Source organism: Falco peregrinus, chromosome 3 (genome assembly GCF_023634155.1).
Source record: "Falco peregrinus isolate bFalPer1 chromosome 3, bFalPer1.pri, whole genome shotgun sequence".
Taxonomy (NCBI): domain Eukaryota; kingdom Metazoa; phylum Chordata; class Aves; order Falconiformes; family Falconidae; genus Falco; species Falco peregrinus.
In genome coordinates, this window is record NC_073723.1 from 97,430,503 (window position 1) to 97,446,447 (window position 15,945).

General features: G+C 42.1%; 1 protein-coding gene across 2 annotated transcripts in view; it reads left to right on the forward strand.

Annotated features, from left to right (window-relative positions):
- The window catches only part of PHACTR1 (phosphatase and actin regulator 1), a 301,149-nt gene that overhangs the window by 238,546 nt on the left and 46,658 nt on the right, over nt 1–15,945 (forward strand). For both annotated transcript variants that reach the window (XM_055798198.1, XM_055798197.1), the window contains exons 6-8: nt 4,422–4,752; nt 12,216–12,424; nt 13,925–14,081. In XM_055798198.1, the coding sequence (XP_055654173.1) occupies nt 4,422–4,752; nt 12,216–12,424; nt 13,925–14,081 (697 nt within the window). The remainder of the gene's footprint in view (nt 1–4,421; nt 4,753–12,215; nt 12,425–13,924; nt 14,082–15,945) is intronic.

The window sequence follows — 15,945 nt, forward strand, 5'->3', positions numbered from 1 at the left end:
ACTGGAGGCTGCTGTTAGCTGTTCCCCTTGCAGCTCTCTCTTCTCTAAGCTGAACGAGCCCCAGTCTCTCAGCTTCTCCTTACAGGCCAGGTGCCCTCAACCATTGCGGTGGCCCTCTGCTCAGCTCGTTCTGGGGTTTTGATGTCTTTCCTGGGAGTTGGAAAGTTACTTTCCTGGTAAGTTAGCTTGGCACAGCGATCTAGACGCAGTCTGAGTGCTGAATAGAAGGTGAATAATCCTTTGAACTCCTGGCTGTGCTTCTATCCATACAACTCAGGAGGTTGTTGGCCTTCCTTGCTGTCAGGGTATGATGCTGGCTCCTGTTTGGTGTCACATGAAGTCCAGAAAGAGCATTTCTGCCACTGGCAGGATGACAAACACAGCCAGCTCTGCCACAAGCCCAGGATTCCCAGGCACACCCGGTGTCTTCATGCAGCAGTTGTGCCAGGGCAGAATCTGGGGATTTAAATGAGCTTTTCTACCAGCCCCACTGCAGCAACATGTGCTGCCATACTTCTAGACCTTCCCAGCACCCTATCTGCAACAGCTGTATCTGCAACGTGGGCCGACCAACTCTCCAGCCACGTTCAGTGTCTAGGAAGCATCGGACGAGGTGTGCTGTGTGCAGCCCCGGTGTACCACAAGCACGTCAGAAGAGCCATGCATGAACAAACCTTCCATGCAGCAAATAGAAGTCCATTTAGCTATCTCCTAAAAACCCAAAAGGAAACGCTACCAACTGTAGGTATTAGCAAAATGATCGATGTGGAAGGGGTAAGGGCTGACCTGCTTGTCAAAGGTGTAATGTGCAGCAAATATTGTGGCAACCACAACTATCTTTTAAGTAATTTATTGTCATCAGCAGTGGGAAGGTTGATGCCTAACATCGCTTTCATCAGTTCTGGCACAGTTATTACTTAACCATGCACAGTGCTGAGTGGTCACAACCCCGCTGAGAGCCAACGTCTTGCAAAATTGCTCATTATTCCCTTGAGCATGAAGAACCTCAGCCAAAAGAGATTAATCAGACTTGCACACCTGGCTTCACACAGTTTGCTTCTTTTCTGTCACGAGTGCTTTGTGCAGTGATTTAAGACTCCGGTAATGTTCCATTGAGAAGACACTTATCACAGATTCCTTGTTTATATTTCTGCTGTCCAGCTTCTTACTCATCTACAGACGTCCATGTCTGATGGATATTCCATGCTGGAGGCAATAACTGTTTCCATCCCTGATTCATGTATCACATATATTGTAAAATTAAAACAAACAGAGAAGCAAGTTGTAAGATGTAGTCATCTCACTTTTACACGCAGGGAGAAGTTGTTCCCTCCTTTACTCCAGATGATGTAGCACGGTTTCCAAGTGCATGCCTGGAGCCCATGGATTTGAGCAAGGCCCTAGCTGCTCAGCACACTCACTGATCTGACCATGCACCAAAACTCGCAGTACAAGGTCTCCGTTACTGATGTCGGTGTGGATATACTGTTACGTTTCTGAGCAAATGGATCGAACTGTCCTCCCATTGCAGTCGTTCTCCTTTTAGCCATCGTTTTTTAACACCCAAGTAGAAAAGGAAGGGCAGACAAGTAGATTTAATGCCTCTGGTTCATTCCCAAGGTTCTATTTAGGTATTAGGACCATATTCAGACAGATTCAAGAACCTGGGTGTGACACACAGTTGGTCTGAATAAAGCCTTATGTTAAAAATAATGGACAAGATTTTTGGCAGGTTTCCGGTGGAAGTAGAGTCACCTAGCTGTGATACCACTGAAAACACGTTGATGTGAAGGATTTCTTTAAATTTAAGAGGAAACTAAAGGTCCATACCTCTGTTATGAAGAGTGGGAACCAGAGTATGCACATCTAATTCATGATGGAGTATGTGGTTACTCAAGATAATTAAGCCAGACTTGTTCTCCTGTACAACTCCAATTCTGCAGTGCCTGTGTCACAACTCTGCTAGATGAATGCTTGAAGAAAAGAAATAAATTTTCACTATATTTTAGAAGAAAGATGGAAGTATTCCTGTTTGCTTTATACTGGAACCATTTGGCACATGATACTCGCTCCCAACATCTAATGTTCCTCTAATCTTCAGGATCACAGAAGGCAGAGAGCCCAGCTGATACTCGCAGTTATTCTTTTGTCACAAGCAAGAGATGCCTGCCATTGGGATCTCTTTGAATTCACCATTAAGGATGGCTCCCAGGCATCATACACAGAGTGGTGGGACGTCCAGGCACAGGCACTGTCAAACGAGGACTTTAATTGAGATACAGCAGAAAAGGATCTAAAACCAGCAGTCAGACTTGCGCTTTACAAAATGGAATTGCAGATCTCAATGGAGGCTTTGTAATTCAGGACCAGCTCTAGAAGTGAAAGTGCCTGCAGAACAAATATATGAAAACACTTTGTTACTATAAATCCCATAGGAGCCTTATTCTCAGGGCTCTATACAATTTACTCTCTCTGTTATTTACCTTTTCTTGAAGAGGTGTGTTCTTTTATGCAGGATACAAAGAGGAAATGTACACAGATAATGCGGACGTAAGAAAAACACGGTAACTTGGAGACCTTCCTGTGCTTGAATAGAAAATCCTGAAAGTCTTTTTTTTCTACTGTACAGAAGGCAATCCGCTTTAGAGGAGAGGGCAGTGCCCTTTGCTTTGGCAATCCCATCAGTCAGATTTCAGCCTTGGTGGAGCCATCAGAAGAATTTTTGCCTTTGAGAGACAACATGTCGAGTGGATGCGATATTGCATTGAAAGCCAAAAGGCTTGGTTTCTACTCTTTATAACTCTCCCACTCTGCAATGTGGACATTTCTCTCCATGCCTCTGCTTCGTCTTTGCACACCCTTTGCCTCTCCTGTGTCATTAGCCTATAAGTCCTTTGAAGAAAGGGAAGACTTACTGTCAGTGTGTTGTTTCTAAAGTGGTAAAAGCACTAGTATGAAGTGGATACGGTGGATGCAATGAAGCTATGACTAGCACTAAAAAAAGTCTCATGGCGTATCTGAGCTTAGCTCTGTGCATGGTCTTTTTCCACATTACTATCCTTAATAATGTTCCAGAAGTGTTAGTGCTTGAAAGTTATAGCATCAACTTCAGGCACCCTGATATGGGTACTAATACAGCCAATATCCAAAATAGGCCAGGAGGGTGGAAAGCATAGTTTGTACTAAAAAGAACCATCTGGAAAAGGACTTGAGAAATCTGGTATCGCTCAGGAGGGTGATGACCTTTGAAACATGAAGAGCAATGTCTTAATCCCAAGCTTTGTTGGGTCAAAAGAAGATGCTGGCCCTTCAATTCTCTTACCATGTTACAAGAAGAGTGATGTAAAGCAACAAGAGGTCAATGATCACGCAAGCCTTGCCTGCAGAGCTGCATTGCAGAGCCAAATGTCTGTGAAATTCCAGGCTGGAAAGGGCCTGGCCTTCCTCCTACACACAAACTCACAGCTGCAGCTCACAGTGTATTTACTCTCGGTTTAGCTCGTAGTGTGTGTTGTGACCATTTCCCACACCCGTCTTGGGAACTACAAGCCCTCCCGTTGCTTTTTCTCCTTTCTGAAAACATTTCACAATGCAACTACAAAAATCTCCATCCTGCAGTTGAGTCTCGGCAGAGAGGTTTGCTTGTGAACCTCTTGATTTCTCATGGAAGTCAGGGGACTCTTTGTAGTTCAACTATGGGATTCAATGAACATGCCTAGAGTTAAAAAGGTTAAAATTCAGTTCACGTGTCCAGAGAAAAGTGGCTGCCAAGTTTTCTGTAAAACATTAGTCCTAACAGTCTTCTGCCCTTTATAATTTTCTTCTCCTGTACCCTTCGTTTTTCCAAACCACTCCTGTTTAGTATTCAAAGCCTATTTCTTTTCTCTCTTGCCCTGTAATGTGATTTTTGACACCAGATGTTTTGCATGTTACAAAGCAGTAAGAAATATGACTTGTAGTAATTGCACTGCAGTGGCTGAGAAGGACCAGGAATGCCTGAGCTTTTGCTCCAGCAGTGATGATGGTGAGTCACCCTGTCACTTCAGACACCGAATTGCTCTCCCCCTATTTGTGCGCCTGTTGAGCAGGAGACGTTGCACTTACCTCGCAGGGCTGTTTTGGAGGGCTAGGGCTTTAAAGCATCAAAGGGTGCCACAAACCCTGGTAAGCATTGCTTAACGTGTCTCCTAAGGGACATACACAGCCCTGGGATGGCTTTTTGTGACATTCAGAAATGCTGCAAAACAGCAGCACTTTTTCTGAAGATCATGCTGGGCACAGGCTGTGCAGTAGTCTGTTGCAGCAGGGAAGGGGTACGCACTCTCGTGGTGACTAGCAACTTGCTCGCCCAGGCAGATACTGTGATCTCCATCTTACTGACATGAAAATTAACACTAGGGCCTCTCTTTCTTCTGTTTTAGATCCTGGCGCTCCTGTGAAACTGCCTTGTATGCCCGTTAAACTGTCACCTCCACTACCTCCAAAGAAAGTCATGATTTGCATGCCTTTAGGGGGGCCAGACCTCCCTCTCTCATCCTATTCCACGCAGAAGAGCTCCCAGCAGCCTTTGACCCAGCACCATCATACTGTCCTGCCCTCCCAATTAGCAGCTCACCAGCACCAGCTCCAGTATGGCAGCCACAGCCAGCACCTGCCTTCTGGTTCCAGCACATTGCCCATTCACCCTTCAGGGTGCCGGATGATAGAGGAACTGAACAAAACGCTAGCCATGACCATGCAAAGGCTAGAAAGGTAATGGATCGACTTTTAAAATTACATGTTGATGTGCACTCTTTCCTGCTAACATCAGTAACGCCACTTGAGTTTTGCTGATAGTACTTGAACAAGGCCTCTCCTCTGGGGTCTAGCAACTGCAGGGCAGAGTCATTGCTGGAGAAACAGAGACAGGGAAAGAGCCTTTCCAGGCTTGTTTGACAGGTTTGTGGCAGGAAGGAGAAAAAGACTGAATTTTCTGAACCCCGTTATCCTGTTCAAGGAAGTAGATAACACAGCCAGTGGAGAAGATTTTAATAGGACGTGCCTGGCTTGCAATATATACTGCAGACTGCGTAACTGCAGAGCTCTGGTTATGTGGAGAAGCAGCAAAAACAAGGTAAGGAAGTGAAAGATTCATAAAAGAGCAATAAAAACCAAATGTGCCACTCAACCAGGGCATCTGATTAGTATTGCCAATTAGCTTGAACACAACCGCTGAGGACTTCTTTTACAAGTCACTCAAGAGGTGTTTTAATGCAGTATTGAAATTATTTCAATTAATTTAAATTAAATTATATGTTTGAACTTAAAGTAAGTATTTAACCCGTTCTACAGCAGCTACCTTCTTAGCCATTTGCATGTGGAGGAAGACTGTACATTTGGTCAGATGTGCCTTACCCACCTTGGGCTGTTTTCTATTACTGTCCCTTGTGAGTATCTCTGAATGCTGCCCCAAATAGGCTAAGTGAAGCATCTTGTACAAATGCAGGCTGTCCTCACAGCCTGCAAGATCAACGAGCTTTGGAAATCTTATTTCAGCTTGTAGAAGAAAACTGAGCAAGTCCCAGAATAGGGAAGGTAGTCCAAAAAATGACATGTTCTGTTTAGTACCAAGGGCAGCTTTGTACCCAGCTTGTTCCAGCAGCAGCAGATCATCCTATTAGCAAGGTAAAATATTTGGTCTACGGACAAAATGCCTAATGATTTGCCACAGTACCTCTTTGTGATAATGTTATCTTCATTATATTGCATAGTTGAAAATAATTTGATTAGAGATGGCAGATACTTCTTACTGCATAAAAAACAGTCAGGGGACCAGAGGCTGTCCCGCACTGCCAGCTTATTTTAGTACCAGGATAGAGAGACCTCTGTGGTTACATCAGGAAGGCTATTCTTTCTGCAGCACAGGGGAATTCTCTGCTGGGGAAAAACTGCTAGGGCTGTGGGGGGGATTCCTGTTCCCACCAGTAAAAGGACTGTAGGGGTAGGACTGGAAAGAGCATTCACATTTCTCCCTGAGCCCAGTGACTACCCACTTGACTATCACATTGCTGGCAGGGCTGATCGGACGCATCTGCATCACCCCAAGGTTCGGTGCACCAAGCACAGAGGGTGGCTGGTGTCTCCCAAAGGCTCCTTTGGGGCTGCACTGCCCACGCCATCCCCAGCACAGGTCGGATGTCCTACTGGCTGGCTCACACTGCATGCAGAAGGCACTTTGTTATCCTGAGCCCAGTGACATCTCCGAGTATGACTTCATTGTGACATCTGTTGCCCTACAGCAATGAATGCTCCAATTTCTAGGCATCCGTCATGTTTATGTCTACAAATAAGTTTAACTGATTTAAAGAAGGTGATGCTGTTTGGTTTTAACTATTAATTTGGTGCTGTAGCTCTGCTGCTTGTTAAAAACTGGATAAGCAATTCCCAATATGAAGCAATTGCCTCCCTTTGCAGAAGAAAATAAGGAAAGGTTGTGGCACTGACATTTCACATTTAAAATGAAAATTAATCCTAGTTCATGATATTGCAGACAGTTGGTTTCTCATAGCCTTTTTGCATTGATTAACTATTATTTCAATCATGAAATAAAGTATTGAGTACTTCAGTTATTCTCCTTGTCAAAACAAATCAATAACCTTTGTATTCACAAGGGAGAAAATAGGTGATAGCTGTTTCCTCTGCAACAGCAGTTGTTATTTTCTTAGTATTTAGAGGTAAAAATATGTCAAAGTATTCACAGGTCTGCAGACCTGACACTTGCTGTTAAATTTTTTAATTGCCTTTTCAGGCCACATTGTGATCTTGGTAAATTTGCTAACTTTTCTTGAAGATTTGTGCAGGCTTTTGAAAAATATTTATTTAACTTGGGACAGGATTATCTGCACCAAATTCTGCTGTTCTCTATTATTTTTGACAGCAGTTCTTTTCCCTTAATTGTATAAAATCTTGATTAAATGCAACAGAAATCATACTGCAGTATTTGTGGTTGGACACTTCAGCCCAGAGGTCTTAAGGGCCTATTAAAACTGCAAAATCCTAGATCTTCATTCCTTTATTTAAATTTTGGTAGTGTACTTCCATCTGTTGCATGCATAGCGTATGCAGCAACATCCTGAGCTTTACTGTGCCTTGCAGATAACAGTGTACTGGGTCACTGCTGTTGGGTCAATAATCTTGAGGAGATGAAAGCGCCTGACGAGTCTCTGAGGTACCTGCTGGGGAATGCTAAGTTCATTGGCAGCGTTTATTTTTGCTGATCCAGTCTTTATCTCGAAAGAACCCTACAACTTTATAGAATAATTGCCAGGGTGCTGCAGTAATAATTCTGCAAAGTCTGCTAATTTGGGGGATTATTTAGAATAGTGTTTTGTTTTTAATAAGGGAGGATCATGTAGACAAGTGCAGATCAGGTTTTCTGCTCGATTTTTTTTTTCTTCCTTGTCTCTAGTTTCTTTGGTCCTGGTGCAGTGGAAACTCCAGACTCCGTGGATATTCACTGCATCTATAACCAGTTTGTATCAATTCCACATTTTGCTCAGTAAACTTTTCTTAGACTTCAAAACTCTTCTCTTACCAGGACTATGAGTGTGGACAGGAGCAAAGAATGAAAGACTGAAACATCCCCCCCCTCCTCTAGCAATCTGGATTTTTAGCTTTCACAGATGAGGTCTCTGGAATTCAGATAGTCTAACAATATCTGAAGGCTGGTACTTGAAATCGGTGCTTTGCCAATGAGCCAGAAGCTTGCCAGGGAAAAGTGAGCTGTCCCTCTGTACTGGCCTGGAAGCCAGAAGTCATTTAGCTGTCTTTGACCTTGAGAAAGCTGCTGAGCTTCTCTGCCTCTGTTTTTCCCTCTGCAGGAGCGGTTGCATGTTACTGCCTCACCTAGATCTAGTGCATGTTAATACGTTATATGTCTTAAGGTACATTAAGAGCATGTAATAGCTATTCAAGTCCCAGTTGTTCTTATGACTTAAAATGGCAGTTAATTCCTGGCTTTTTTTTTATTCAGTTTTATTACAGACATTATAGAACATTAAGTTCATTTGCACACTTAACACTTCTGATTGCAAGCATTTTCTGGTACTCATAACATATATTCATAACCTATTCTCAGAAGGGCAATCTGTCCCTTGTCATAGTATGACTGTTATGACATGTCATTTGTGCTGCCAGTTTGCCTCTGTTTTCCCTGATGAATTACCAGCTTTATAATAGATTAAGTTGAAACAGAGAAGAGTGTAATTTCCACATAACCTTTTTTCTGCAACCTCTGTTGCCAATTTGTGCCCTACTTCCCCTTCAGCCCAAAGCATGTGTCAAGCGTAAGTAAAACACTGGATTCAGGCGTCATTTTTTACCATTTCAGAATGCATTTGCAGAGTTGATGAAAAGCTGACAAGCCCTGCCACCAAAGTCCACAGCAGGTTTCACCCTCCTGACTGAAATTAATTTGAGAAGAAAGATGCTGCCCACAAGCCATGTGTCACAAAGAGCAGCAAACGAGGCTTTAGAAACCCTCTTGTGCCACTGGAACGTATCTTTAATTTTGACTTAGGGAGGCAACTTCTTGATCTGAAATGGCCTTCTCATCTGTCTTGCCTGTATAGTTCTCTGTCTGGTAAGACAACAATTAATTACAATTACTCTGTGGGGTCTTGTACACTAGCAGCTGGATCAAGGCCTCACTTTGTTCAACGTACGTACTAAAGAGCTGTTAAGTGGCAATATCTCACTCCAAGCTAGAATTGCATCCCTGGCGAAGCAGTGAAAAATTGCTGTGTCCAAAAAGACAGTGTGTGAGACCAGTTCCTCTGGTACACCCAGTTCAGCCTCAGACTGTAGATTTATGAAATAAAATGCATTAGACATTCCTGCCAGTGTCTTGTAAATCTTACAAAACATATTTGAGTCAGAAAACATTTATCTTCCATAAAACTTGTCAAGAGAATTGCTTTTTGTCTAAACTTTAGCATTGCCTAAGGATAGAAGCACTTAATATTTATAGCTCTGCCTTCTCTCTCTCACACATATGCCTGTTTTATAGAAGTGTATGTACAGTGGTTTGAAGTTTTTTTCAGATTTTTGTTATAGCTGTTAAGTACAGAAGAATGTACTGTGGATCTGAAAACCTGCTGATAAAAATGTAACTCTTTATTCCAAAATCAAAGAGCCTGGGATGACAGATGAGAAGCATGCATTTTTTTCCCCACTTGATTTTACAGGCGGGATTTCACTTTTTGCTTTTTTGATTTTGTCCGTACCATGAGTCACTCATACACTTAAATTCTGATTTTTTAAAATGTTTTCTCGCTATAAACATTGTAAGCTATCATGGTGCAACTTTCCTGCTGTTTTGATCACACAAAAATGATGCAACAGTAGTTGCAAGTACTTGTACTAGTAGCTATGAATTATTCAAATCTATGTGTTAAGATACATTTATCTTCTTAAAACAAGTACTTGCTTAGCTGTAGCTTTGTTCTCTAATTTTGTTGCAAAACACAAAGCTGATTTAAAATGGGCTGTTTGAAACAATAGTGTGCTTTTTGGTAAATGCTACATTTTTTTTGTGGTGTAGACCACCTGACCATGTGGGGTTTTGCTTAAAGACCCAGAGGAATTTATACATAATGGACATCTCCGGTGACCTTGATTTGTCTTTCTTAAGTATACTGCAGTACTACATGTATTTCAGAAGTGCTTTGCTTAGGCAGCTGACTTAGTCAAAATGCTGTGGAAGAGGCTGATTTTAATCAAGAAGAACACAAAACACCAGGAAAAATGAGGGGCTTTAAATAGAAAGTAGTATTATCAAGAAAGTAGATGATTCAGAAGAATTACAATGAAATGAGAAGCTGCCTATTTCTAGATCACTAGTTCAAATAAAGATCCTCTGTGGTAATTTGTAAATCTTGTTGCCATCCGATACCTACTTGGCAACCTAAATTGATGAACTGCTTTGATATCTGCTACCCTACGTGCTCACCCGTAAGGATGCATCTGTAACCTACATGCATCCTTCACAGAACAGGGCAGCGCCAAATGGTCCTGGATGCCGAACTACTTTTTGATCCTTTCATTTATACTTACAGAAGGGACTTAGTGAATTTGTATTAGTGAATTTGTACTTACTCTCTTTGTATGTGCTGTTTTAAAATTAACTGAATGATGCTGTGGTTGTATTCACTATTGGAAGGTTTTTATTTCCTCCTTTTTTTTTTTTTTTAGCAGTGTTAACAGAATTTCACAGCATTTAGTTTCTCTTGGAAATTGAATTCTACACTTTTTAATTTCCTACCTTTCCTTTTTAAAAGAGTTATGAAAAAGCAGGTTACAGAGAAAACAGATATAAAAATGTTCATAAAATTAAAATTCATAAAGCATATAAATAAATTTAAATTAGTTGAAAGTTTTTAAAGACTGTAGTGCATTTATATGTCATTAGGAGAATTTAGCAGCGTAATTTTAGAGCTACTTCTGGGATAAATTTTTTGGGGTCAGACTCATTGAAGTCTAATACAAAAATTCACAAGCCAGTTCTTCATGAATCTCTCTTACTTTATGGTACAAAACATGGACTATCACTACAAAAATGGAGCTCCTGTGTTCAAGGCATCCAGTAAAGCTATGCATCTCATTGTTGGTTAGTTTATCTATAGTAAATGTTACAATTAACAAAATTATTTCTTTGAAGCTGAAGATGATAATAACAGCATGGTATGGCTTGCTTACAGGTTCTGAAGCCTTTTCTTCTCCTTAATCCTTAAACACATCATGGACTAGCATTATATACCCAGAAGTACGTTTTTAAAAGTCTTTCTGGGATGTTATCTGGCAACCATTTAAAAGTCCGTGTTAACTTCAGGGTTAGAAGAAAGAGAAGTGTTTCAAGTTGACTCAGTAGAAAATCATTTAAAAAGAAGAATACATTTTTTCAAGATGCAGAATGCCTCTGGTATTCTGAGCAGGCTAAAATATTCAAGGGAATTGAAGCTACTCAGCTCTCAGTAAGGTCGGAGCAAAATTTGTGTGTCTCAAGTGCAACTTGGTCAGCACATCTGGTTTCACATCTACGTTCTTCTGGAGAGTAAAATGGGAATTTGACATAAAGAGGATGGCCAGCGTGCAAATGTTCCCCATATAGCTGTTGCCTCAGCTGGGACTTTAAGAGAGAGGGCAGTTTCTGCTGACTCAGGAACAAACCTGAGCAGCCATCATTTTTGCCTGCTAGTCTGTCATTCTCTTTTCACATTGGAAAAGCAACATGAGCTATTAGATAAAAATGGATTGGGAAACATCGTTCTGTTCCTGACTTTTCCTTTCACTTTAGTTTGCCTTTGATCTTCACCTCCTCGTGTTCCTGTTTCCCTACTTGTATTTACATGTTCTTAGGTGTACTAGGTGGTAGTACTGACCACTGGTCTTAACTTAGTAAGCTGCAGGACATCATTGATCACACTTTATGTGACAAAAGAAATAGGCTGTTAGTTCCAATTCAGGTTGATCTAGCAGCTGGCCGGAGGGAGAAGCCAGGGCAGGAGAAGGGACATCGTCACTGCAGCCCCCACAACACGTAACTGTGCTGTTAGCAAAGTAGCCTCCCAGGTTTTAGCTCCCTTCCTTGTTTTTCTCACCAGCTCCCAAAGTCTCTTGTTGTCCAAGCCCAGTTTCACATTGTCAGTCCCATGTGCTTCAGCAAGTTGTGCCCTTGCCTTCCTCTCAAGTCAATCAACACATTCTTGCCCAGGGAGTGGAAGGCATGGTTTCCTTCTGCCTTTCTACAATATATACCTTTCCTTCCTCCTGCTCCCTCGCTCCACCTATTGCATCCAGGTGAGCTGTTTTCTCCTGCCTGCCTGCATACCACCGGAGAGGTCACACAGACACCGCAGGCTGAAGACATGCTTATCGCTCTTGAGTAGCTGGTGCAGTTCTCACTAACCCTGGAGATCTTTAATTCTCAGTCCTGGCTGCCACTACTGCTGCCTGCATGCTGTCCTGCCTCTCCCTAACAAATCTGGCACCTCAAATGTAGTGTGTGCTCAGTTTAAACCCATTAAATGTCTTGCTGGTCATGAAGATCTTTCTGTCCTCGTTTCTTCTCGGAAAAGGATGAAAGACCACTGCTTTCCTAAATACAGTGAGAGAAGCATCTCAGGTCTTCCATTGAGCTGTTCTCTTTAGTTTATTTATTTGTTTTTGTTTCCCAACAGCTCTGGTTTACACACAGGTGACAGTGTTACAAAAACAGGACCTGGGGGCCTTCCAGACATGAGACAAGTGCCAACTGTTGTGATCGAATGCGATGACAATAAAGAAAATGTGCCTCATGAAACCGACTATGAAGACTCTTCCTGCCTCTACACAAGACAGGAAGAGGAGGAAGAGGAAGATGAAGATGAGGATAACTCGTTATTTACAAGTAAGACTCATGCCATTTTTCCTTTCTCATTGAATTTTTACTCTGAATGCACAAGGGACACACAAGGCCCATGAATTTTCTTTCTTGACTGTGGCTTTTGTATCTGTCAGGGCTTCACTACATGGGCATGCTTGGCAAATTAATCCAAAATAACAAGTAGTGTGACTTTACAGTGACTTCCCTAGTCCATATGAATCCCTGCCTGGGTAGCTCTTCAGAGAGAATTCAAATGACTGGTTTTGGCTTTTATTACTTCACTTCCAAATTGACTTCTGAATTCACTTCCCCAAGTGCCCATGGTGCAGAGAAGCCCTGCCTTTGGCGAAAGTCAAGATCAGCTCAATAGAGTTACTTCAAGAGGGTTAAATAAGTGCCACTGATAGAGAATCAGAGCTTTTACATATAGTATGTATTAAATCATGTCAGAATGGTACGTCTGCGCATACTTTGGAAGGGGTCATGATCAGAGAACTGGGCTCAGATAAGAAGAGAAGAGGTTAATTGATAGCTGTATCTCAGTTACAGTCTGGAGCAGCCCCTTCCCGACCTCTGAGAAAACCCATCCCCTGCCTGAGCTGGCATCACAGGACTCTCCCACAAAGACCAAAACTGGTTGTCATCCTGCAGGTCGAGCTGAAGTGTCAGGCCCTTGGATTTCTTGTTTTCTGAAAACTGGGAGCAATGCAAGCAAACAACACCCTTTTTAAAACACACACAAAAGAGATTTTAAAATGGGCATCTTTAATCTCCTCAGAATCCTCCCTTACCCTGCAAGTGAAATTAAGCAGTCTTTGCTCTTAAAGAAACGGAGCAGAGCTGCACTACCTTGGACTCTCCTGCCAAAGCCCAAAACCTCTCATGGGTTTTTGTCTCTCTCTCGGCCTGTGTCTGTCTTTCTTCCCCGCTCAAACTGCTTTGGGCACAAGCCTAGGAAAGCAAGCATGAGCTGGGAAAGGCCGCTGGTTTGCACAGCGTCTTTGCCACTGTCACTGCCTGAGAAGCAGCACCAGGTGATGTACAGAGAGCTGTGTGGTGCTTCTGATTGACTTTTGATTCCTTCTAGTGCTAGCTTGGACGTCTTGATGTCACATTGCAAAAGAGAGAGAGATACCTCTCTCTTTCCATGTGCTGTAGCTCTGCTGCCTGCCCAGATTCTGAGGCTGAATTATTCATTCCCTTACGTGGTTCAGAAGCACTGTGCTAGAGAAAGATACAGATGCTACTGGCAATTCTGAAACAAGCCCTGCTTCTCCACTCCCCTTTATGGAGCAATATTTTAATTTGTTCTTCCTGTATACCTACCAAATTCAGCTTTTCCTTATTATGATATGAATTGAGGTTAATTGAGCACATGAAGTTAATTGACACCCCTTTTCCCACAGCCCATACCAATGTAAATGAGAGCCTAGTATCTTCCCTTGGCTAGTATTTCTTTGCCTGCTGCACGCTGTAATGAAATGATGACACCTCCTTTGGCAGAGCCTCTCCTCTCTCCCACAGGCTCCCTGGCAATGAAAGTCTGCAGGAAGGACTCTTTAGCAATCAAACTAAGCAACAGGCCTTCCAAGCGAGAGCTGGAGGAAAAGAACATCCTCCCCATGCAGACTGATGAAGAGAGGCTCGAACTTAGGCAGCAGATTGGGACAAAGCTAACAAGGTAGGACACATTGTTCTAACTCTTGCTTTTAGAAATATGTGATGGGATGCAGTTTTTATCCTTAGTCTGTTGACGTTTGAGATCTGCTTGTTCACAATGTTCAAGAAGAAGAGCTATGGGGAGGGAAGACCTGGACATTATTTCTGCTCCAATATAACCTCCCATAAAACGCCCCATTTTATTTTCCTGGCATATCCTGTGGGATCTTTGGTTGTGTTAAGTATCAGCATGTACTATGTGGGGTTGGTTTGTTTCAGTGCACCGTTGGGAAGCGTTCAGCTTTGATAACGTTTTGGACTGTAGCTGCCGGTGCCATTTGATAAGATCTTAGTTAGTTTGGCCAAAGGGCAATGGTGTAACTTTCTCTTCTGACTGCATCTCCCATGAGTAGGTAAATCTTTTCCTGATCCAAAATATTTACATCCTTCAGTACCTTGTTTTGTTGGGTCAGTTTGGACAGATTTACCCTGTTTAGATTCTTTCTTCTTCCTAACAGTGTTATTCACCAGCTGTTCTGGTTTGCTGTATTGCATGGGGTGTAGAGGGATGCCATTAAATGTGGAAGATTTCTGTCAAGAATTAGTAAACTGAGGTCAGGTAGAAATGTCTAAAAACCTCGTATGCTCCAACCATGATTTCTGGCATCAGTTTAATACTCTTATCAACTTGGTGGTATGCAGAGCTGGTGAATGCCGTTAATTGTCCTTCAGTGTGACTCTGAGAAAACCACAAGCAGAAGACAAGCCAGTTGCTGGGATTTTTCTTGTGGGTTTTCTTTTTTTCTGTTGGTGAGAGGGCTAAGAGGGGAACACTGCTACAATGTTGTGGAGACAGGAAGAATAGGAGCTTCTGGTAAATAACTCTGTCTGCATTTTATCTACTTTTTTTTTTTCATGACCTTGTTTATCACTTCTTTAGCATAAACTAATCGCATCTTTCCAGTCTGTCTTTGAAAGTCTTTGTGCTGAATCACGCTTAGCCTACTCCAAGACTTCTCTAATTCTTCAGTATTCTTGTTAGAGGGCCTCAGCAGTGATGCCCAAAGTATGCAAGATGGCACCGCACTGTTGCTGGTACTGATTTTTCAGTAGTATAGATTCAGTAGTACTGATTTTCTAGTCTTTATTCAGCCTAATAGACTGCAGCTGCACAGGGAGCTCTGGAACACCACATGATACCAAGGGTCCCAGTGCTGATATGATTCATTTTGAACCCTTTTGAAGTATGTGAAGAGGTGAAGTTTTTTGTCTTTTAGCCTATCTTGCTGTGCACTGCTTGACCTTGCAATGACATTGAACAGCAGTTCCACTGTCTTGCCCATTTGCCTGAATTACTTGGGTCTCTCAGAAATTTTACAGCTCTGTCTGATGAAGGTAAATAGTGTCATTTGCAAACGTTGACTCTGCACAGCTCACTGTGCCCCAGGTGTTTTTTATTATAAATATTTTATATCTCACCTCTCCAAAACCTGCTTTTTCCCCTTTAAAGAATGTTTCTTCAGCATATCTCTTTTTAACAAGGGAAACTAATTTTGGCAATACCCAGAACCCTTCCTGTGTACGCCACATATTCTCACAATGTTGTTGTTTGTTTTCCCAATTGTATCTCTACTCATTCAGTCTGAGGTATAATTCTTAATCATTGTCTTCTAATATAGGTGGGACTTAAGGCATTCACAAATAGTTCAAATCATTAATGTGTATATACGAGCTGAAAAAATAGCTGAGCCACTACTGTTTCATTCCTGGTTTATTCCAATGGAACATCACTGAAATTGGTCAAATTTCACAAGCCTTATCTGGAATAATATAGTTGCCAATCTGGCCTTTTAATTACCAGTATTTACAACTCTAGCATTTCAGTC